Consider the following 24,626-nt stretch of genomic DNA (forward strand, 5'->3'; position numbering starts at 1 on the left):
TGCTGCCCGAATGTTGCACTGCGATATTTTGGTCCATTCCCGGCTAAGCGCTTGCTTGAAGTGACTGACATTTTAATATTTTTTAGTGCCAACCTTGCTTTTAAAAATACTTCAGACACAATAGCCCAACGGATTGGTATCCGGAGATTTTGGTGACCATTGTGCGCTGGAAATAAAGCGAGGCAGCTCATTTTGTAACCATTCTTGAGTGGCGCGCATGCTGAGTGCGGTGGTGCCGAGCCCTGTTGGAATGTCCAAAGTCTGCGGCCGAAATGTTTGCGTGTCCAAGGCTTTAATCCACCCTCCAGAATATTTTCGCTATAATATTCGGCATTTATTCTGATGCCACGGTCGATTAATACGAGCGGAGAGCGACCATCGGCTGTCATGTCGGTCCACACCATCACCATGACCAGCGCTTGAGTTCTGGTGGCCAACCGAAGGTGTACATTTTCAGGTGAGCTCTTTGGCAAGTAAATACGATCATTTTGTTTGTTTACAAACTGCTGGACAATAAATGTTTTCTCATCGGAGACGGAGAAAACCAAATTCGTCAGTTCACCACTTTCGGCCAAGCGAAGCAACTCCTTAGCTCTTTTGGGTCTATTTTCTTTCTGTTGCGGTGTAAGTTCTTGTACTTTTTGGAATTTTAATGGCTTTATCTCGAGCTTATTTTTCAATATTTGCCGAATGAAATATTACGATATGTTCAGCTCACGAGCCATTTTTCGGCCACTGCGATGCGGTTTTCTATCAAGTCGCTTTTTTTACTTTTCGAACCATTGCTGTTTTCTTCCGTCTACTTCCTTGACGTCGGGCTACGCTACGAGTATCACGGTAACGAACGATGGTACGAGACACAAAAGATTTATTCACATTTAAATGCTGGAGTGCTCTAACCATAGCCACTTGTGGTTTTCCAGCCAAATATAAAGAAATCACACTATCACGCTTGAATTCCATTACGAATAACTTTTTTTCTGGAAAGTTCTCACCAAAATGCTTTTGTACGCTTGTTAACAATATAATGAGCTGTCGATGCAATAATTTTAACAACTTTCGGACTAGTGGCTTAGAAATGACAGCAGTCTGAAGTTGGTTGCAGGTTTTTCATCTCACTTTTTGGCATGATATCACTTCCATATGGATTATATCAAAAAACATATATCGGAGCCAAGCTGGGCAGATGTTCTGCACATCGTTGTCAATCGGGGCCCAATAGGAATTGAGGCGGCTGCACCATCCGGATCTTTTCTGGGTCAAAACTACTCGGGTTTGTTGGGTCAAAAGTAGCTATGGGTCTATCTTGCTTCCTTCTCCATGTTACAAACAAATGCACAAAGACATAATACCCTTACCACTATGTGATGTAGGGTAAAAATATGTAAAAGCTGTCTCACACTTTTTGCAGATTAAATAGTATATATTTTCACACACACATAGTAGTTACATAAAACATATAATATAAAAACAATTAAAAATATAAAAAACAAAATTCTTTACAAATACGGGTCCCAGCCCGAAAACAACATACAAAGATTACGAGTATTAATGGCATCGTTAATTAAACGTTCAACCTGTACCGGTACACTGGATGTTCCAAATATACCATTTTGTTTGCCTTCCAATTTGTTTTGGACAACAATTAAGGCACGTTGAGCTATGTGATTTTTCTCTTCAGCTAAAATCAAAGAGAGGTTACAAAAATTACAACTATTACTTTAAAATATTTACTTGTATTGTTGTTGTCATTATCATTGATCTGTGGCACAACATTCCATATATACAAGGGATCATAGAGCAAAACTTCCAATATTGTAGTTATAACATCTTGATGTCTCCGCAAAATCTCCATTGTGGTTTCGCAGGATTTTTTGAAAACACCATTGGGACCACAAATACCCATGGGCGCCAACATATCTCTGGTTAAACGAAAGGGTACAGTCTCCGGAGTGGGCATAATCTTACCCTGCTCAAAGGCAATGCCTGTAATAAATGAAAAGTGGAATGATTAAAATTGGAAACAAAATCCTATCCTGTTTATCCTTACCAAAGTCAATGTGTATAACTTCGGCCGAATTTTGATCGATTAATATATTTTGTGTGTGACGATCACCCAGGCCCAAGATGTAACCAACCATAGATGTTGTGGCCACACTACATATTTTACAAAATATATAAAATGACAACAATTATTTCTAATTCTAAAGAATAAAAACTTTGTCTCACCTATTTATATAAGCCAGACGACGTTCGAACCATATTCCGGGTTTCAAAAATTTCTCATAGAAAAAATAATGAAACACCGGTTGGATATGCTTCGTAATATTAATGTAGGTTTCGTGACGTTTTTCAGGATTCGATTTTAAATGTGCCTGGGGAAAAATAATATATTTGTATTTAACATACACCATTGTGATCGGGGAGAACTTACATGAGCTAATTTTCGACAATTCATAACAGTGTAATCCTTTGGACGATATTTTTGATGAGCTTGCGTCAAATACATACCAATTGGTACGGTGTTTTGACACCATTCCAATAAACCGCTGCGCGTTGAGAGCGGTATCACTTTGTAGGTGCGAATTAGAAGCTTACGCTGTACAGCTTTTGGTTCTTGTTGCAGCAGATTATTAATCATACAAAATACTTGTTGCATCACAGCGTCTTGGCGCAAATCATCCTTGCCCTTCAACAATTGTGGTCGTTTAATACCATCGGAACAGAGACAAGACAACTTTTTGGGAGCATTTATACCGCCAACCAAACCAACTTGAGATTCCCATTTGACAATGCCTGGAAATATGATATCGTATTGATAATATATACGGTTAAAAAAATTCCAAATGCAATAATGATTATTGTTGTTGGTGTTTCAACTTTTCAACATTTAGCTACAAAAAGTACGACGATACACCTTGAATCGCATATAAAAAGCATTTTTTTATATAAATTGATTTTGACAGATTGTTTATGAAATACCTAGACAGGCTTGCTGTATATAGTACGGTATTGGTTTTTGATCGTGGATGACCAGAAAAAAGTAGTTGAAACTCTTATTCTGACGGGGATGTTCTGTTACACTGAACTCTATGTGGGACAGACCTTGAGTTGATGGAAATATTGAGATGTACCAAGTCTGAATAAATTCGGATGTTAATTTCCTTTGTGGGGGAGGTACCAGAAGGAGTGGACCGATATATCCCATCTTCACAGCAGATCTTGTGTTGGTAGAAATATGGGATGTGTGAAATTTGATGAGAACCGGATGCTTATTTCGGATTTTATAATCGTTTTGGTTATTCAATATTTTGAACCTTTGTGGGGCAAGTACCAGAAGAAATGGTCCGATCTCTACCGTTTTTATAACAAATCCTGTGTTGATGGAAATATTGAGATTACCAAGTCTGAATGGAATCGGATTTTAATTTCGCGTTTTATGAGCTCCATGGATATTCAAAATTTTGACCCTTTGTGGAGGAGGGTACCGATATATCCCATGTTCACCCCAGATCTTGTGTTAGTAGAAATTATGGGATGTGTGAAATATGAAGAGAACAGGATGCTTATTTCGGATTTTATGATCGTTTTAGTTATTCAAAACGTTGACCCTTTGTGGTAGAGGTACCAGAAGGAATTGTCCGATCTCTACCATCTTTATAACAGATCTTGTGTTGATGGAAATATTGAAATGTGCCAAGGCTGAATGGAATTGAATGTTAATTTCATGTTTTATGAGCTTTATGGATATTCAAAATTTCGACCTTTTGTGGATGAGGTACAAAAAGGAGTGTACCGATCTCCCCCCCAGACCTTGGGTTAATTAAAAATATTATGATGTGTGTAATTTGAAGACAATCGGACTTTTACATCACATTTTATAAGAGTTATAATTATTCAAAATGTTGACCCTATATGGAGGAGGTGTTTGATGGAGACGACCGATATTGTCCATTTTCGCACCTGACCTAGCACTGACACAAATATTGGGATTTGCAAAGTTGGAGCAAAATGGGATTATCGTTTCTCTTTCTGTGCACAAACTATATATTTAAATTTCGACCTTTTGTGGGTGAAGTACTAGAAGGAGTTGACCGATATATTCCATCCTCACTTCAGACCTTAGGCCAATAAAAATATTATGATGTGTGTAATTTGAATACAATCGAACACTTATATCATATTTTATAAGAGTTATGATTATTCAAAATGTTGACCCTTTTTGTGGGGGAGGTACCAGAAGGAGTGTTGTCCATTTTCGCACATAGCAATGATGCAAATATTAGGATTTACACAGATGTAGCAAAATCGGATCATCCCTTCTCTTCATGTGCTGTAATTTTTTTTTTTAAATTTCGACCTTTTGTGAGAGAGGTACCAAAAGTTGTGGACCGATATTGCTCATCTCCGAACTCGATCTAAATTTGACAATAATATTACGATGTACCAAGTTTGGGCCAAATCGGATATCGCTACATCGACTCCATGTCCTGGAACGGATTTGGTCCAATGAGAACTGGGGTCTAAAACTATTATTTTGACGAGGCCATATGGTTGAGGGTATAAAAATGAATATATTCGATGGATAGGGGACCCCCAGGCAGTCATACTGTAATTGTTGATGACATCTGTGAAGGAAGAGATCTAATTCAATGCCTGCATGGAAAAAAATCTTTTACGATATTTATTTAATTGGGTAAGTATCAGCAAGATCCTTTTCTTATAAATCGACTATCTTGGAATTTCCCAATGATGTGGGTTCTGTGTTTCCTTTAGAGAGAAGTAGTAAAAACATAGTCAGGATTCAGATCCTTATAATAGTTTTCCCCAGAAGATAATTCCATGACGAGTAGATTAACTAATTTTCACTACAATCCTTTTATACACGATCGATATTAAAAAAATATTATCTGTCTTTTAAAGTTAAAAGATAAATCTGTGTGCGATGTGAGAGAAAGTCGTGAGTCTATACAGTCGCCAAAAATTGAAGGAATTTCACAGGCCAATATTTTTAAAGTGACAAATAATTAAAATTTATTTTTCTGCAAGTTCTCTTACCTTTGATTGTATAATTCCTATCGATTCTGACAGGCAAATCAATTGTTGGACAATGTATGGCATCGAGACTTTTCATTCGCCTTAGTTTCTCACTTAGAGAAATTGATGGCTCTTTGTTGTCCTTTATTTCGGTATTGGCAAATTCAATTAGGGCTGTAAAATATATGACATATATTTTTCATTATATGCCTCACTTTCCAATTATATGTAAAACCTACCCGGTATGACGCTCTCCAATTGCTTAATCGTATTCGCGTTTATTTTCGACTTGGCTTTGGCAATAATCTCCTGAGCAAGTTTCGAACGATAATCGGCTTTGTTTTGTGTGCCATCCATGTACCCGTACACAATGGGATACAATTGATATAGGGTATGATGTGGATGCTCCTGGACACAACGAATCATAATATTCTTAAGAATTTTGATGAATTCATCATGTTTGGAATTCAAACGAGCTGTCATCTGATTGAGGGCACATATAAATTTATAACTGGGTACAGCATCGATGTGTTCTTGTATTGTGGCACGTAGCGTGTCATTTTGTTTATTGGCAAACCACAAACCGATAATGCGATAAATAACCGGACTTGATATGGCATTGTCCAAACAGGAAAATTTCATATAATTTTCCACAGCTGTGCACAAATTTGAGGTGACTTTATTCTCAATTTGAGCAATTTCCTGTTCGTCCATGTGGGAAGTTTTCTTCATGAAACTTGCCGCAACACGTTTATCGTGATCCATCGAACGGGGGTTAATGGTGGAAACTGCTTCCCGGTTTAGTTTCATTGTTTGGCGTTTAATTGCAAATTGATCGGAATTGGCATAATTGTTTAACTGCAAAATGTAAGAAGATCCATTATTTGGGAATTGTTACATACCTCAAAGGAACCTTACCTGTACATATTCCCTATCCGCATATTTGGCAATGATTTCGTAGGCACTTTTTTTACTTTCCGCCTGGCACACTTCAAATTCTTCTAAGGTAAATAAATTGGGAAACTTTTGTAAAATCACATCCTTAGACTGACTATATTTTCCCAAAACATCCAGCGAGCCCATAAAGTACTTTCTCAAAACATTTTCAAAAGTCTCGGCATTGGTGTCCATCAAATACTGGCCATTTAGTTGCATTGCTTTTACACGTTGCAGGCAATATTGGAATTCACGATTTTTGAATATGTGATGCAAAATGGATTTAACCATATCCGATTTACCCGTTTTCATGCATATATCCACGTCTTCGAGTAAGGCGCTAATCTATAATTGTCTTGATATATTATAGCTGACTATAGCATCAACTTTCCTCAACAACTTACCTTCAACGAAGCACTACTGTTGCTACACATGTTATTGAGTATGGCCACATAACGTTTGGCAAGATTTATTTCTCCAGCTGCTTTACAATCTCTTATGCATTTTAGCAGGCACTTCTCGACGGGGTCATCCTAAGTTATTTAAAGAAATTCAAATAATATGAAGAGGAGATTTTTCTCAAAGCTTATTACCCACCTTATAAAATTCTTTAATCTTTCTACTCGCCCTGATGCCAGCCGTTTGAAATAGAGATATCTGATGAGACAATATCAATTCCTTGCTGGAAAATAGACCATATTCCAAATCATTTGTTTCCAATTGCCATTTTTTGAATATATGATCAACATCCGTTGATTTGGAAAATTGAATCTAAAATACAAACATTTTAATAATAACATTGAAAAACCCCAAACAAAAAGTTGGTCTCACCAAACAAAAATCTTCGCATTGTTGCAACAATTGTAGCCAAGTCAAATACTTGTAAACACTTTGCAAACATTCCACACTAATCTCCTTGAGGATATTCAAAACACAATGACGCGATTTCTCAATGGCAGCCAAGGTGTTATTCTCCTCCTTATTGTTGAGACACTTTAAGGCATTGAAATGATGTTTTTCAAATTCATATTCCATATCATTCAGGGTATTGACTTTAGAATGGCCTTCAACGACAGTATCCCAACGACACAAACGCCAACAGATTTCATAATCGACATTTTGTTTTCGATTATCCGCCGAGGAACAGGCAAGATTAAGCATACCATTTCGTTTGAGCACCTCATTACACATATCTGATGTATCCGTTGTCTCGATCAATATATCTGGCCAATTATTTGTTAAATTCAAATAATCCATGCGTGAAGTTAAGGGATTAATAAATCCAGAAATTGCATCATTGCAACCAATCGCATCATAGGCCTAGAAAACGAGTAATTAGGTAATCATCACATATGAATACACTTTAAGAATACTTACCTTTCGGGCAAGTCTTTGAAACGACTCATTGGAAAGTATCTCAACATTTGTCTTATCACCCAAGGAAATTTGACCCAATGCCCACATTTCCAAATAGATTATGGACAAGAAGTAAGCTTGACAGTAATTACAAGCCTCCACAACATTCAAAAGATTTAAAGGTAAATCCCTGGGGAATAAAAAATAAATAAAAAAATAAAAAAGTTTTTAGAAATGAATGAACAATTGAGAAAACTTTTTTGTATAATATACTATTCATGCTTCGTGTCCAGCTATCACAACAAACGGTAACAATTTCAAAAGAACTTGGTATATGATCCTCTGAAAATCAATTATCCTCAAAGAAGCTACCAAAAACAATCGTTAAGGAGCTCTAAATCTTATGTATGATGTGGGATGTACCAGAAGGAGTGGACCGATATATCCCATCTTCACTGCAGATCTTGTGTTAGTAGAAATAATGGGATGTGTGAAATATGAAGAGAACCGGATGATTATTTCGAATTTAATAATCGTTTTGGTCATTCGAAATTTTGACCCTTTGTGGGGAGATACTAGAAGAAATGGATCGATCTATACCATCTTTATAACAGATCTTGTGTTGATAGAAATATTGAGATGTGCCAAGCCTGAATGGAATCGGTCGTTAATTTTACGTCTTATGAACCTTATAAATATTCAAAAATATGACCTTTTGTGGGGGAGGTACCAGAAAGAGTGTACCGATATATTCCATCTTCGCCCCACATCTTGGGTTAATAAAAATATTGTAATGTGTTTAATTTGAAGACCATCTCACACTTACATCACGTTTTATAAAAGTTGTAATCATTCGAAATCTCTGTGGGGGAGGTGCTTGATTGAGTGGCCGATATTGTCTATTTTCGCACCTGACCTAGAACTGATGCAAAATCGAATTATCCTTTCTCTCTCTCTGCAATAACATATTTTCTTTGAAAATTTCAACCTTTTGTGGGGGAGGTACCAGAAGGAGTGGATCGATATTGCTCATCTCCGAACTCGATCTAAGTTTGACAATAATATTACGATGTAACAAGTTCGAAACAAATCGGACGCACCAGCTAGCCTGGCAGACAGACAGACGGACGGACAGACAATGATAGATCGACTCCAAATGTTCTGAAACGGATTTGGTCCAAAGAGACCTAGGGTCTAAAGACATTATTTCGATAAGACACGTTTTGGCCGTATCAAATGAAATATACCCTCTTTAGCCCTATGGCTGAGGGTACAATTAATTCACGGATTCTTCACAATTGCATTAACATTTCACTTCTATTTTTACTCGGTATTTTCAAATATACTTCCCCTTGGAGAAATCACTATAAATGCATTCATTCCTCCGAAAATTTGTGCAAATATTAGTTTTTCACACAGGAGATCCGTTTGAGTACATATCCACAACCTAAAGTCAAGAACGAACAACATAAATTAGATTTCTTAGTCAAGATGTTCATGGATGACCTATAAATCGCTGAAGGTAGAATAAACGAATAAATGTGAGTTATTAAAAGGAGCTCTGGAATGTCAGAATAACTACATTTTTATACCCTCCACCTGAAAGGGTATATTAACTTTGCCATTCCGTTTGTAACATCCTTAAATATTCGTCGTAGACCCCATAAAGTATATATATTCATAATCAGCATAAAATTCTAAGTCGATTTAACGATGTCCGTCTGTCTGTCTCTCTATCTGTTGAAATCACGATATAGCCCAAATTATTTGACGTAGAGCTTCAAAATCTATCTCCAGGATGTTTGGTATTGAAAATGAGATATATCGCTTCATGTTTTTATATAGTCGCCATATAATGGTACCTCCCAATATTCGGTGTTTTAATCATTTTTGCCACAATTTTTCACGGATTTGTCCAAAACTTGGTATTTGCAGTTCGCAATGGGTTCTAGCTCCGGTGCCGAAACATAGTATATATAGGTACACGCTTTCGTATAGACCCCACATAATAGTACATCCAAATATTTAGTATTTTAATGATTTTGGCCACATTTTTTTTCACGGATTTGTCTAAAAATGGGCTCCAGCTCCCGTTGCAGAACATTGAATTTTAAGATCCACGTTTTCCTATAGCGCACAAATAACGATACCCACCGACATTCGGTTTTTTGATAATCCTAGTCACATTTACCCACTAAATTGTTTCCAATTTGGTATTTAAGAAGATTTGGTAGTTGACAATCCTTGAAGTATAAAATTGTCTATAAAGGTTACCGTCGCCCGGCCGAACTTAATGGTTTTTTACTTATTTTTACGTGCATGTATTTACTCACCACGAATTATTGATGCGAATACATTCACATATATTTAGTATCAAATTCACAATACGTTTCTCTTTGTAAATCATTTTGTTTTCGCAGCCAACGAAATCGGTTTTGTGCTGCTGCTGAAATGTTTCGAAGAAATACTCCAACATGGTCATAATGCCAGTCTTGTGATTCTCTCCCTCTTCACAATGTAAAAGTAGCTTAATAAAGGGTGTTATGGAATGTTCAGCAAAATACAGATCATTTTTTGATAAATCACGAAATTGTAGCCAACAACAATGGTCATAGATTTTTGCAACAAATTGCCGTATAAAATTGTCATAATCCATGTGTTCGCATGACTTAAGGGTGTCACACCAATTTGCAGGTGTTATACTCTCATAAAGATCCATATAATTTTGGGTAACATTTGCTCGAAATACCATAAACGTTGGGAATTTTTCTAAAATTAAAAAAGTGTAAATGATTTGTATTTCTTTACAGCTGATATAGTAGTTTTTCTGGATATAATAGTCATATTTTCAACGATTTTAAAGTCACATTTCCATTGGTTATCCTTTGCATGGGACACCATAGTATATTCCCAGTGAAAAAAAAAACATTTTTATCCATAATCATATAGTATTATTTAAGGTTAAACATGCGGTCTAAAATAGTTAAATATTAATTCAATATACACTGATTACCCATTAAATCTTGTCCATATTTTGAATTCACCAGATATTGCGCCACATCAATGACATATAAATGTGTATTTGGATTAAACTTGTTCAATAGATGTTCCAGAATTAAGTATATGTTATTATAAAAATTTTCGATTTGTTTGGCACTGTTAGTATCCTGTGAAAAGATTAAAATTGGTTTAATATATAACAAGTGTTTATCACAACCACAATGATTACAAACCTCATCTATTGAATTTTCCACTTCAAAATAGTAAGACATTTGATAAAGATTTAATGGTCCAATCTCCCCCAAACATTTCAAGACTTCCAAATTTAAAGCTTCATCTTCACTTTGGCGTAAAAATTGCAGCAGATGACGAATTAATCGATACAATACATTTTTGTCAGCTTGGACAATGTGTTTGTTGGCTGCAATCTAAGAATTTAATTACAATTTATTGTTTAATATGGTTCGACATATGTACGAGGATAATGTGTAGGTTTAAAAAATTATAAGTCTGGGAAACGGCGACGGAAAGGCAGGATGGAATGACCTGAACAGAATTTATTCAAATAGTATTTGCAAACTATGTCCGGACACATCGAAGAAATTCATAATCATACACGATTGAATACGAAGAGTACGATCTGTCCTGTAGCGTCGAAATTACGGAAGGCCGGCAAAAGCCTTCACGCCCTTGCCTATCACAAAACTGCTCACGTTTGACCATTATTGCAGTGTATTCAAGTACAGGGTGAGATAAAAATCTGCAACCAACTTTAGACTGCTGTCATTTCTAAGCCACTCGTCCGACATCTGTTAAAATTAATCCAGTCGCAGCTCATTATATTGTTTACAAGCGTACAAAAGCATTTTGTTGAGAATTTTCCAGAAAAAAAGTTATTCGTAATGGAATTCAAGCGTAATACTGTGATTTCTTTATATTTGGCTGGAAAATCACAAGTGGCTATAGTTAGAGCACTCCAGCTTTTTAATGTGAATAAATCTTTTGTGTCTCGTAACATCGCTCGCTACTGTGATACTGGTAGCGTAGCCCGACGTCAAGGAAGTGGATGGAAGAAAACAGCAACATCAGCAGAAATGGTTCGAAAAGTAAAAAAAGCGAATTGATCGAAACCTGTGTCGCAGTGGCTGAAAAATGGCTCGCGAGCTGAACATATCGCAATATTCCATTCGGCAAATATTGAAAAATGAGGTCGGGATAAAGCCATTGGAATTCCAAAAAGTGCAAGAACTTACACCGCAAAAGAAAGAAAATAGACTCAAAATGGCTAAAGTGTTGCTTTGCTTGGCCGAAAGTGGTGAACTGCTGAATTTGGTTTTCTCAAGCTCCGGCCATGGTGATGGTGTCGACCGTGGCATCAGAATAAATGCCGAATGTTATCGCCAAAATATTCTAGAAGGTGTATTAAAGCCTTGGGATATAACTCCAATATATTTCAACAGAAATGGCACCAAATGGCCAATATCAGTCAAAGGACATGCATTTTTGCACATCCGACCGACTTGAGTCTAGAAACAAATACGTCAAATTTGATGAAACTCTGTTCAGATATAGCTACAGCTTCCATATATATGTTTCATCTGGTTTGGTGTTTAAGTCCCTCACATTCGTTATATACATTCGACAACAATTATATTTGGTACCAGATATCGTATAGAGCTCGGAAATAACTTTGGCAAATTTTATCGAGAAAAGCTAAGACTTGGATATACCTCTCATATGTCCTTAATCCGATTATCAGCCCAAATTCAGCGGGTACGTTTTCATTTTGCGGAACTCGGCCCCGATATATATTTTTTTAATATAATCCTTCTCGGAGTGCCATCATGCACTCTATAGCAATGTTATTTGGTATAAAAGATTAAAATGTCCCTGTCAATATAAGTGAAAATCGATTCAGAATTGCATATGCCTCCCATTTATTAGTTATCTTTGAAACGAAACTATAACTACTCTAAAGTCAAATTAATTTTTTTCTTACGGGAGCCTTAATATGCATAGGGTTGTAGGGTACCATATAGTCTACTCCACCCGATTTTTGACTTTTCTTTACTGGTTTTCTATCTCATACTTTAAAAAGCATCCCGGTGTTCTTGGTACTACGACCAGCATTCTGCTTCTCTATAGCTTCAGGATCTCCTTCAACCACATTATAGGAAGTGGAATCCACACCAAAGCCAATGTTTGGGATATCCTCAGTCTTGCCTTCCCTTGTTTTTTTGGGTGGTACATCCGATGTTGGCACCTTAGTCCCTTTGATACCACATTCGAAGATGAGCCATGGCTTCTCGCAGTCGTCAGTTTTTTTTTTTTTTTTTTTTTTTTTTTTTTTTGAGGCTTCGACTGGCTTCATCCTTGTCCTGCATGTAGGGATCCTGCTTATCGGTAATTCCCTTATTGCTGTGTTAGGATATGTCCTTTCGTTCTGATAAACTGCAACTCCTTACAGTTGAGCTTTGATGGATCGCCCTCGACATATCGACTATAGTAATTTACTGCTCGCCAATATGTATTTTTTGTGTCGAGAAACCCAGCTACACTTCTACTTAATCAAGGGACTGAGTTGGCCTGAATTAGTCTCCGTACCATGGCTAGGACTCGGTAACTGAACCCGATATCCGTTGAGGCGCCCGGGTATTAACGAAGCTCCCGAAGCTCCAGCGATAAGGGAGTCCTCTTTATGTGAAGATCAGCACAGAGGTTTGATTTAGGGGTCGCGAAAGATTGCCTCGTCAGTCTAAGGATCAATGGCACTCGAGTATTTAAGCCGAGACTCTCGCCCCCAGACCCGCTGACTGCACATAACTGCTTATCCAATTCACAGCTATACTTGGGTAGCTACTGGGCTATGCTCCTCAAAATAGGAAATGTATACAATTTCGATTTTCTCTCACAAACAAAGTTATTGTCAAGTATTTGTAAATAAATTCTTCTGAAAAAGTTTCGTATCATGTACTCACATGTTGTTGTAAAAATTTAAATGAATCCAGCGTATAATTGGTATTCTCCATAAATATATCCAAATATTTTTTCCAACAATCGGCATTGTCATCATCTGATATATTTTCACTTAAGGTCTCCAATAATTTATTAACATTGTTGAAGTTCTCATTGTTTGCAAATATATTCAGCATATAATGTTTATCCGATATTGCCTTTTTATAGTTGCTTATCAAATGTTCACATATGGATGTAATTTTGGTTTGCTCATCAATGCTATTGCTGCGTTTGTGAGTGTAGACCAGAGACTTGCAAATAAAACTTAAATGCTTCTGCATAAACGAATTGATATCTTCAATATCGATTATTTTTGTGGTTAGTTTTTCCAAACCGGTTAAGGCCACTTTTCTAAGACTCTGTGTTGTATCCGCTGCTGTTTCAATACAATGCAGACAATAATAGATAATGTCATGTAGAAAATAAAAACATAAATGTTGAGGCAGCGCTGCCGATCGTACAGCAAGAGTGTCCAAAACCATATCGGATAGTTTGTAAAATTTATAAAATTGTTTCAAAGAATCCATGGGATAAATGCATTGGCTGCAATTCCTTTTGAGGGCACCAAATGTTTTCACCAAACGCAGAGAGTGTTTGCTTATGTAATTCAAAAGAAGTTCGGGTTTAACCTCTCCTGGGTTGCTATTCTGTAGGGAAATTAATATTGATGATATAAAAAATGTTGTGTGATTTTTTTTTTTTTTCAATTTTCTTACAATGTAAACATTTAAAGCCGATCTGAGACATTTGTTGTTGATGTTGTACCATTTTGGTGTTTGCAAAAACATTGGAAACCCTGCCAATAGCTTTGAATCGCCATCATCATGCAAAGCATCGAACAAGGCATACACTACTTTCCAGGTATTGTTATCACTTTTTGTTTTACTAAAATCTAGTTTTAATTTCAACATATTTTGTACATATTTCTTAAGCTCATTGTTTTCATTGGCAGGACATTGAGCAACCAAGATGAAGAAGTTTATAATTGGCGTAGCCATCTGAAATGGAAAATATTCATTTAAATTTTTATGATTTTAGTTATATATCGGTTAAGGAAAACCTTTAATAGCTCCAGCATGTCTCCAAATTGTTCCAAATTCTTGATTTCATCCGACTTGTTGTAGAGCAAAAGACAGGTGGTAATTAAATCAATATTATCACTGAGAAAATCGTTTTTGGTTTTATAGCAGAGATAAAAAGGAAATCTACAAAAACATAGAGATTTATGATTATTAAAGCTTGGTAACATTTGTAGGGGAATTCTGTATATTAGAACAATTAAAAATGCTGTAAATTCGGGCGGGCCGAACTTGGAATACCCTCCACCATTTGAAAAAAAATCTAAAAAAAAAAAACGAATGTAGCCGTATGTATACGACGACGTGGACCTGCATAGAGAGGTACCATTATATGGGGGCTATACCAAAACGTGGACCTGCACATACAATTTTCAGTCATAGGCTGTAGTATCCATTACAAACTTCAAATACAAAATTTGAAACAATTCCGGCGAATATCGCTAAAATTATCAAAATACCGAATATGCGGATGTGCCGTTTTATGGGAGCTTTAAGAAGACGTGGACCTGCAAAGACAATTTTCTGTTTTAGACTGTAGTATCCATTACGAACTTCAAATGCGAAATTTGAAACAATTCCGGTAAATAATGTCGCTAAAATCATCAAAATACCGAATATCGGGAGGTAGCACTTTATGGAGGCTATAAGAAGACGTGGACCTGCAAAGACAATTTTCTGTCATAGGCTGTAGTATCCATTACGAACTTCAAATACGAAATTTGAAACAATTCCGACGAAAAATGTCGCTAAAATCATCAAAATACCGAATTTCGGGAGGTACCGTTGTACGGGGGATATACCAAAACGTGAACCTACATGACCCATTTTCAATGCCAAAAGTATTGCAGACATAATATACATTTGAGTACAATTTTATGAACCTACTTCATTTCGTTCGGAAGCTAGTGATTTCCACAGACGGACGGACATCGCTAAATCGCCATAGAATTTTATGCTGATCAAGAATATATACTTTGTGGGGTTCAAAATGTATGTTTCGAGGTGTTACAAACGGAATGACAAACCATACTATGGTGGAGGGTATAACAACGATTTTTCAAAACTTGTTAAAGAACGTTTGTGAAAAACATTTAGATTGTGTTAGGTCAAAAATTTTACAGAATTCCAATACTAAAATTTCAAAATTACTTTAATATAGGAAATGATTTTGATATCCATGTATGTATGGCACTCGGAATGTTTGTTTTTAGTAGCTCAGTGGTCGATGTTTTGTAGAACGAAGCAATGCGATGATACTCTATGAAATCAGCTGAAATTCAAAAATGAAAAACTTTGTTGTTTTTTTTTTAAATAAATACATACTTACCTTCTGTAAATTTGTAAAATGCACAGACATGTGACAACTCTTGCAAAGCATTGCTACGATGATAACAACTAAATGCCAAAATGCCCACCAACAATTGGACATTTAATGACTTGGCATTTTGCAACTGATCGGCACTTTCCGCTTGTGTTGGTGCCACTTGTAACTTCTTCCATTTAATCAACTCATAGATATTATCACAGAAATCATAATATAAATCTATATCACATTTTGTATTTTTCAACCAGTTAATATCCATTAAGGCAGTGATGGTATTAATCGCAGCATATTGTATATCCAACGATGGAAATGGTAGAAAATTTACAATGGAAAAACAGAGATTTCGAAAATTATCCTGAACATAGATATTACGACAATCACGAGCAATGTAACAAATACTGGTGATGATTTTGGCAGTCATTTTTGTGGAGTATGATTTTCTAAAGGCGATTTTGAATAGGGAATACATGGCCAACAGCATATCGTCCAGAGAGTCTTCATAGAGTTGTATATAAACAAAAATATCTAAATAAAAAATAATAAATTTATTTTGTATTTAAAATTTAAGATTTTTTAATTTACCTGGTATAATTTCCAAAATTGAATTCATTATTTCGATATTGGAGTAATACAATTTAAATGTTGTTTTCAATTTGTTAACAAACCATGATCCAATGTTGACATAACGAGACTTCTGCCTACAGAATATCTAAAAGGAGAGATTAATGGTTTTTGATTTATGTATGGATTTTAGATTTCATTTTTCAAGATTTAGATAGATCAACATAGATCCAAGTGTGAGGTATATGTGATAACTGGTATCATTGCTGAGGACTGTATATTGCGAATGTGAGGGATTTTTAAATCTATAATCTGCGAGAAGAGGACAAGATCGCTCATCTCCACGGAGAAACCTGACCTAAAAATTTTGGGTTTAGTCACAGGTCACTGTAGCGTGTGACCTCTAAATGAAATATCCATGATACTGATTACTGTAGGATCTGCCAGGATGAGGAAAAAACAAGTAAAATAGTATCAGTCGATTTAAAACTTATGGTTGGTCTAATTACGGACACTGTAATATAAGGGTCATGACTTCAAAGTGGGAGGGGGAGGTACGACGTCACCGAATACTGCAGGCTCTGTCAGTCGGTTTTGCCGACAGATGTATACCCCCAGCCTTGAGTTATGATTATTCAAACTGTTGACCCTTTATGGTGGAGGTTCCAAATCAGTTAACCAATATTCTCCAATTCGTATCTAAACTAAGTTTGATATAAATATAACAACATGCCATATTTGGACTATATAGACTACTCCTATACTTTATATGAGATATGTGCAAACTTTTGGAAAATGTGGAAATATGCGTGAGGTGCCAGATATAGCGGACCGAAGTATTCAATTTTCATATTTTATCGAATACAGATAAAAATATTGGCACGTGCAAAATTTTAAGGAATTCGAAATCATAAATTCCGATAAATTACATATTCATATCCGGTTTCTGGTTATGGGAAATATTTAGATATAGAAAGTTGTAAAGAATCGCCGACTTGTTTCGCAAGTTACGATAGATAAAGGCTTTGGAAAATGTAACCCTTTGTGGTACCAGAAGGGGTTGGCAGATTTATATCATCTTCACAAATGATCTTGCATTAGCAAAAATATTTGGATGTGTAAAATTTGAAGAGAGTGGGTGAGAGAGAGGGTGCTTATATCGCTTTCTTTGAGCGTGTTTTTTTCAAATCTTGAACCCTATCTGGGGGAGGTACCAGAAGAAATGGTGCGATCACGTCCGTGTTTATAACAGATCTTGTGTTTATTTAAAATATTTAGATGTACCAAGTCTGAATAGAATCGGACGTTATTTTTGCGTTTTATGAGCTTCATGGAAAATTTTTTTGACCAGAAGGAGTGGACCGATATATCCCACACTCGCACCTGACCTTGTTAATGAAAATATTGTGATGTGTGTAATTTGAAGAGAACCGGATGTTTTTTTTTCTGATTTTATAATCGTTTTGATTTTTCAAAATTTTGACCATATGTGAGGAAGGTACCAGAAGGAATGGTCCAATCTCTACCATCTTTATAACAGATCTTGTGTTGATAGAAATATTGAAACTTGCCAAGTCTGAATGGATTTGGATGAGGCACGTTTTAGCCGTATCAAATGATATAAACTGTCTCTAGCCATATGGCTGTCCAACTCACGTCACTGTGAGACATAGGTTCGTAAGAGATCAAATAACACATGATCTGTCTTCATTATCTAACACAGAACCTGTAGTAAGTCTTCTACTAGCCAGACAATTTAAGTGGCTAAAGACGTCATGATGAACTTTTATTCGTGGACTACCATTTAATTATCATATTATTTCTCCAGTCTCTAATCATTTTCTCTTTTTCCAATTTAGGATGAAGACAATGGAACAACAGATCTCCGAGTGGGGAGTTACCAACCGCGTCCAATCCGCCGTTTTCCATAAAAAAATAAATTATAGTTATACATAATACTGCCAAGTACGTACCTTTGTCAATTGCAAAATGATTGCGGTTTGAGTTTTTGTATTAAAATTGTATTTCGCCACATATTCAAAAGCCTCCTTCCAATGGCTTGAGCTGGCACACAAATTTGCCAACAAACATAGAATTTTGTCAGCTATTGAAGTCCAGTCATCGAATTCCGTTTGTGTGGTTGAATTTTTTGCTGTAAAAGAGAAAAAACTTTTCAATATTTTTGATAAATAAATAACGTGCGCATACAAAACATACCACAAATTTTCAAAGATGTACCCAAAAATTGAATCATTTCCTCAATCGGCTGTTTCTCCAAATACTGCAAGAGAGTAACATTGCTGGTAAAACATTTAATAATATATTCCAATAGATTGAGGATTTCACTCAGTGTCGAACGTTCTATTGCTGTTGAGGAGTTATTTTTGAATTGTAGCTACAAAAACAAAGAGTTGTTATTAGGTAGTGAAAATTAAAAAAACTATATTTAAAATACCTCCAAGTGACTCAAAAAGAAACCAATACGCTTGATAAGTGGACATTGCATAAACGAGTTGTCGTCAAAGACACCATGCTCCAAAAGCGATTTCATAAGCATCGATATTTTCTGTAATGATGTTAAATCTTCTAGGATATCCTTACAGCTTGTTCCCTGAGTTGTTTCAAAGTTCACAGTACGCATTAGCAGTTCATAATTGCATTGGAATAGACAATTCGCTGGTGATTGTAAAGTCTTTAAATTTGTCGTTTGCTCATGTAATTGTAAAGCTTTGGCATGACATTCTAGACATAAAAATTTTCGTATATATTTAAATTGTAGATTTTGTAAGTTATCATTTAAAATAGAGTCTTCGGCAGTGAACTTTGCATTTAGTGATGCTTCACTGAGAAAATTTATGACAGCTATGGCACATGTATCGGCTATTAATTGCGGTTTTATTGGTTCTATATGCAGTAGTATGCTCTTGGCTTCATTTCTATCCTTATCACCATATAGCCATGAAATACACTGACCAACAAGATTAGATGTTTTGTCCAAACCAATATGGTCGGCATTTTTGAAAATTTCTTTTAATGTTTGTACACATTCGGTTCTCCTCAAAGCAGCATTCGTTATAAAGGAATTAATAAGGGTTGTACAACAATCGACGGACAATTTTCGATGCAAAATAAGTTTCTGTAAAAGCTTTTGTTTTTCAGCAATGACATCTGAACACGACGATGTATCATTTATTAGAGTCTTTTTTATTTGCAGCCATTCTTCGTGGCAATAATTATCGGGAATAGATTTTGTGGCCACAAATTCCTTTTCTTTGACTAACAGTTTAGTTAGCAACAGACGAATGCATTGCATATTTCTTCCATTAGAATAATCCTCTAGAATGTTTAATGTTAATTTCAGCAATTGCTGATAATTTGCCACATTTACAATGGTATCGACTGCAGTAACAAGTTCTGCCAATATTGCTAACCTATGGGTGTAATATGAATTAATACAATTTTATAAGAACAAATCATGAGAAAAAAATTATTACCAAATATCATTATATTTCAGTTTTTGGGGCTGTACTAAATCCAATAAAATTTCAATCTTGTCTGCGGGCCTTGATATTTTGGATTTTTGTTCGGATGAATCCTTATCAGAATTTCCATCATTGGTGTTGTTATCAAAGTGCCACAAAAACTTGAGTAACAAATCAAAATCAACTTTAAATGACATCAAGGTAGACTATTTATTAACTACTTACCAAATACATTACTAGGGCAGACATTTTTACAAAGACCTCCAGACTTTTATCACTGTGCTGAGAACGACTTAACTGATAGTGACTACTTTTACGTTCCTTTATTTCAATTTCGATTAATGTCTTAAGTTTTCTTATCGTCTTCGTCCATGTATTGTGGAGGGTAATGTTAATGGTGTTGGTATCACCCTGATGTATATAAGGATATAAGGCTTGCAGTGATATCAGTATAGATTTAAAAAGTAATTCCTAAAATTTAGAAAATGAAATGTTTTATTTTCGCTTTGGATGTGAGATTTTTTTCTTTAAATACCTTTGTCTCAGCCTTCATATTGTATTGATAAAATCCAATAATAATGGGCAAAACAACTTGGAAATCGGTACATATAATATTGTGATAGTCAACAGAATGCTAAAATTGAAAAGGAGATTTATTTATCAGTCGCTGTTTTATTTGATAAGTTTGCAAAATTATTGAAAATTCCGGCCAAACAGACAGCAACAAAATATTTAACATACAAACCATAATACAAACCTAGCCTTGTCAAAAAAGGATTTTTTGTTGTTGCAAACAAGTTAGTTTTTTTATAAAAATGTTCTGGTAATTTTTTGAATTCGAGGCGTCATCCCATTTCTCCACCACCCTACTGTTGCTTTCCAATTTTTAATTAGGTTTTTGCTTTCCTAAGTATGTTTTCTGTTATTATGACTTTTTAACGAGACCAAGGTTTTATCCTCCTTTTAAAGGGGTTGGAAGGTGATTTAGCCTATCCGATTTTGAACATCCCTTTTTATACCCTACACAACATAGTGGTAAGGGAATTATGTCTTTGTATATTTGTTTGTAACATGAAGAAGGAAGCCAGATAGACCCATAGTTACTTTTGTGGATCACTTTCTGAGTCGATTTATGCATGTCAGTCCGTTTGTTCGTCCGTCCGTCTGTCCATGTATTCTTGTGAACAAAATGTAGGTCGCATTTTATATCCGATTGAGATGAAATTTTCCAAATAATCGGATCAGATTAAAATATAGCTCCCATATATCTTCAACCGATTTCGGGTTAATTGTGCACCAAATGGCCAATATCAGTCCCAATGAAGGATTGAATGAAAGAAATTTGGTAAATCCCACCGAATTCAGTGTTCTACACAAGTAAATCAAATTTGGTGTAAATCGGTTCAGATATAGTTATAGCTTCCATATATATGTTTTATCCGATTTGGGCTTTACAGTCCCTCACAAGCGTAATATGCACTCCACGACAATGATCTTTGGTACCAGATATCAGGTACCGCTCTGAAATAAGTCTATCAAATTTTGTCAAGATCGGTTCAGACTTGGATATACCTCCCATATATATCTTCAACCGATTTCGGGTTAACTGTGCAACAAATGGCCAATATCAGTCCAAATGACCTGAATTTTGGCACATCCAACCGAATTCAGTCTAGAAGCAAGTAAATTAAATTTGGTGTTAATCGGTTCAGATATAGCAATAGCTTCTATATATATGTTTCATCGGATTTGGTATTTAAGTCCCTCGTAATATGCATTCGACAACAATGATATTTGGTACCAGATTTCTTATAAAGCTCGGAAATAAGCAATTACATCGATTTCGGAGAAAATCGGTTCAGATATAGCTATAGCTCCCATATATATGTTTCATCCGATTTGGTCTTTAAGTCGCTCACATTCGTAATATGCATTCGACAACAATGATATTTGGTACCAGATAGAGATCGGAAATGTTGATAGGTTCAAATAAATTCTTTTGTTACGATCTTCATATGCATATAGTCAGCCCGCCCGACTTTTGACTTTTCCTCACTGGTTTCTCGTTCAATCTGTTGACCATTAATGTAAGTCGTCACAACTTTTCGCTAATCCGGCAGTATCTTCGGGGAAGTTTTCTCCCACTTCGAGAATTCAACCTTCAGGTGGCTACAACTGTGTAAATGTCTCGAAAAATAATCGCTGGATTATTCTTTATTGAAGAAAAATGAAGAGTTGTCAATTAGCGCTATTTGTCAAACTATGATTGTTATGTCTGCAAACTGCACACTCCTAATTCGGGCAAAGTGTGCAAAAATGTTTACTGGGAAAAAGAGGCACACTTTGTGTTGTTCATTGTAATTCAGTTGCAAATGCGTGTAAATCCTCCATAGTACACGGTGGGATATACAAATTGAGCATTTGACTTCCATATATATACATTGTTTTTATGGTTCTCAAGCGAGTTAGATCAGTATTCAATAGAAACAGAATAGCGTAATAGAGTCATTAATCTTCCACCTTTCCATTTACATTTTTGGTGCGATCCTTCCCTTGATACGGTTAAAAGCCACAACGGTAATGGGAACGACAGCAACATATTCTGTACGGAGCTGCAATTGAGTGTTGTTTTACAAATTATGATGGAATTCCGCACTGGATGATAAACCTACAACAGTGTTGTAGCAATTTGAGGTAAAGCAATCAATAGTTTCCTCCAACACTTTATTTACGAAAAGTTGGTAGCGATCACTGTATGGGACTTTTGGTACGCTTTCGGATGTTAAATAGGCCAGAGACAAATGTCCTAACATGTTCCACTGATTTGGACATATTTGGTGTGTTTTGTTGTAATCCAATGGACGAATGTCTCGAAAAATTTCAGACAATTTCTTTTATAAATGTTAAAGAAATTTTAATATTTTGTAGATTGTTTCCGCAGAAATGTAATTTTGTTTGATTTATTTTCACGTGTCTCAAAGGACTTAGAACTGGAATCACTGTATTGTTCATAACAGCAAATGGCTTTCAATCCGGTTCTTAACAACCATAAATATATATGATTTTATCAACAAGTTGTTAGCTTATGCAATATGCGATATGGGGGTTTCTCCAAATAGAGGTCTTAGAACATAAATTACACGAAATTTTAATGTAAATTAAAGCGCTGAGTAAAGAGCTCTTCTAATACCATATGTATCTTTCGAAATTTGCTAAAAGCTAGAGACTTTGAGATCTTTGTACCTGAGAAATCATTAGAAAATACAATTTGATGACTTCGGACTTTTGACCATCTTTTATGGCTCTGTTCGCAAACTCATGGATTTCTGGAAAATAGGCAATAACATCTGCACTCATTTGGACATATTCATGGGATAGTTCAATTGTTTTTGTTATGGCTTTTAGGGATGCAAAGCGAAATAGGTCGTCAGTACCTTTGTTGGTTTCAAAAAGGTACGAAAGTATGACTGCAATTAACAAACAAAAATATCAGAACATTCATATCCGAGAAATAAAGGCTCATAATTTTTCCATTACTTACGACTGAATTCATTGACCTTCATGTCTCTAATGTAGACAGCAGACTTAAATAATCCCTGATTCAAGATGCATAGGAAAATGTCATTGAAATAGAGTACTGCAACACGACTCTTGAAACCTTCTTGAAATCCATTGAACAGTGTGGCCTTGTTAAACAAATGCTCAGGATCTTAAAAAATAAATAGTTAAATCATTAATCTTATCAGTAGTATGTCATAAAATACCTTCCAGGTTGTAGTTAATTAACTTGTTGACAATGGAACTGTAGAGATAGTTCTTATTAAGCAATGGCGCCTGGCTCTTTGTGTCCTTGGATTCGTCCACCTTAATTGCATGTTTGATGGTGGCATCAACAACACTATTGAATATTGTAGTCCAAGAAACATTGGTCTCATCCCGTTTTGGCAGTTTGGCGAAGAGTTCATTTTTGGAGGAGCCCAGATGATTCTCCAATTGTTCGGCAGCTTTATTACGTGTAGTCACTTTCTCGGAACGCAATTCAGCACATAGTTGGTTTATTAAACAAACAATACTGGACATAATGTTTAAACGAACGAAACAAAACCCCTGCGGACATAAAATACGGAAATAATATTATAAGGACTTAAAAACCCGCGAACAATTATTTCTCCAAAGGAATTTTAAAAGCGTTCCAAACGATACGAATTAAAAGACGAGACAGAATGGTCGATAAAAAAAATAAGCAACAGAACGACAGACCAGACGAAGAATGCAAATGATTTTCTCAGTGGCGGCTTGCGAATATTTTTGCCAACTGGGGACAGAATTCCATTCCATTCACCGACATAGAAAAGTTATTGTTGATCAGCTGATCTTCTTTGAACTGTCAAATGGATGGGAAATAAATTCATAATTACAGTCCATCAATTTGGCTTGGACCTGTCAAATTCGAATTGGACCAAATACTGCGGACCCTAAGTAACTGGATGTTATATTTGTTCCAGTAAGACCGTTTGGATAATGCTAATAAAGTGGCTGAGGCCATACCTAAACGGGAATCCCTATAGACAATTTTAAACTTCAAGGATTTTCATCTGTCAAATCTTCTCAAATACCAAATTTGAGACAATTTCGTGGGTAAATGTGACTGGGATTATCAAAATACCGAATATCGGTGGGTATCGTTGTGCGCTATAGGAAAACGTGGACTTAAATATTCGGAGGTACCATAATGTGGAGGCTATACGAAAACTTTAACCTATACATACTATATTCGCCACAGGAGTTAGAACCCATTATGAACTACAAATACCAATTTTCAAACAAAAATCATCA

General features: G+C 35.7%; 1 protein-coding gene across 1 annotated transcript; it reads right to left on the reverse strand.

Annotated features, from left to right (window-relative positions):
- Window positions 1-1,402: 1,402 nt before the first annotated feature.
- LOC101901575 (serine/threonine-protein kinase ATM) lies at window positions 1,403-24,149 on the reverse strand. The gene is made up of 30 exons (XM_005180957.4): window positions 23,555-24,149; window positions 23,332-23,499; window positions 23,034-23,257; window positions 20,326-20,424; window positions 20,016-20,261; window positions 19,803-19,951; window positions 18,764-19,739; window positions 18,526-18,703; window positions 18,282-18,460; window positions 16,330-16,456; window positions 15,751-16,272; window positions 15,573-15,693; window positions 14,405-14,549; window positions 14,061-14,342; window positions 13,308-13,991; window positions 10,563-10,757; window positions 10,343-10,496; window positions 9,663-10,098; window positions 7,351-7,519; window positions 6,805-7,293; window positions 6,571-6,744; window positions 6,378-6,506; window positions 5,956-6,318; window positions 5,277-5,895; window positions 5,059-5,211; window positions 2,435-2,796; window positions 2,230-2,375; window positions 2,051-2,157; window positions 1,735-1,986; window positions 1,403-1,681 (listed from the first exon to the last, which is right to left on the reverse strand). Exons 1-30 carry the CDS (start codon window positions 23,868-23,870, stop codon window positions 1,500-1,502), a joined length of 8,346 nt encoding a protein of 2,781 aa, XP_005181014.2. The 5' UTR covers window positions 23,871-24,149; the 3' UTR covers window positions 1,403-1,499.
- Between the last annotated feature and the right edge of the window lie 477 nt (window positions 24,150-24,626).

Source organism: Musca domestica, unplaced genomic scaffold (genome assembly GCF_030504385.1).
Source record: "Musca domestica strain aabys unplaced genomic scaffold, Musca_domestica.polishedcontigs.V.1.1 78, whole genome shotgun sequence".
Taxonomy (NCBI): domain Eukaryota; kingdom Metazoa; phylum Arthropoda; class Insecta; order Diptera; family Muscidae; genus Musca; species Musca domestica.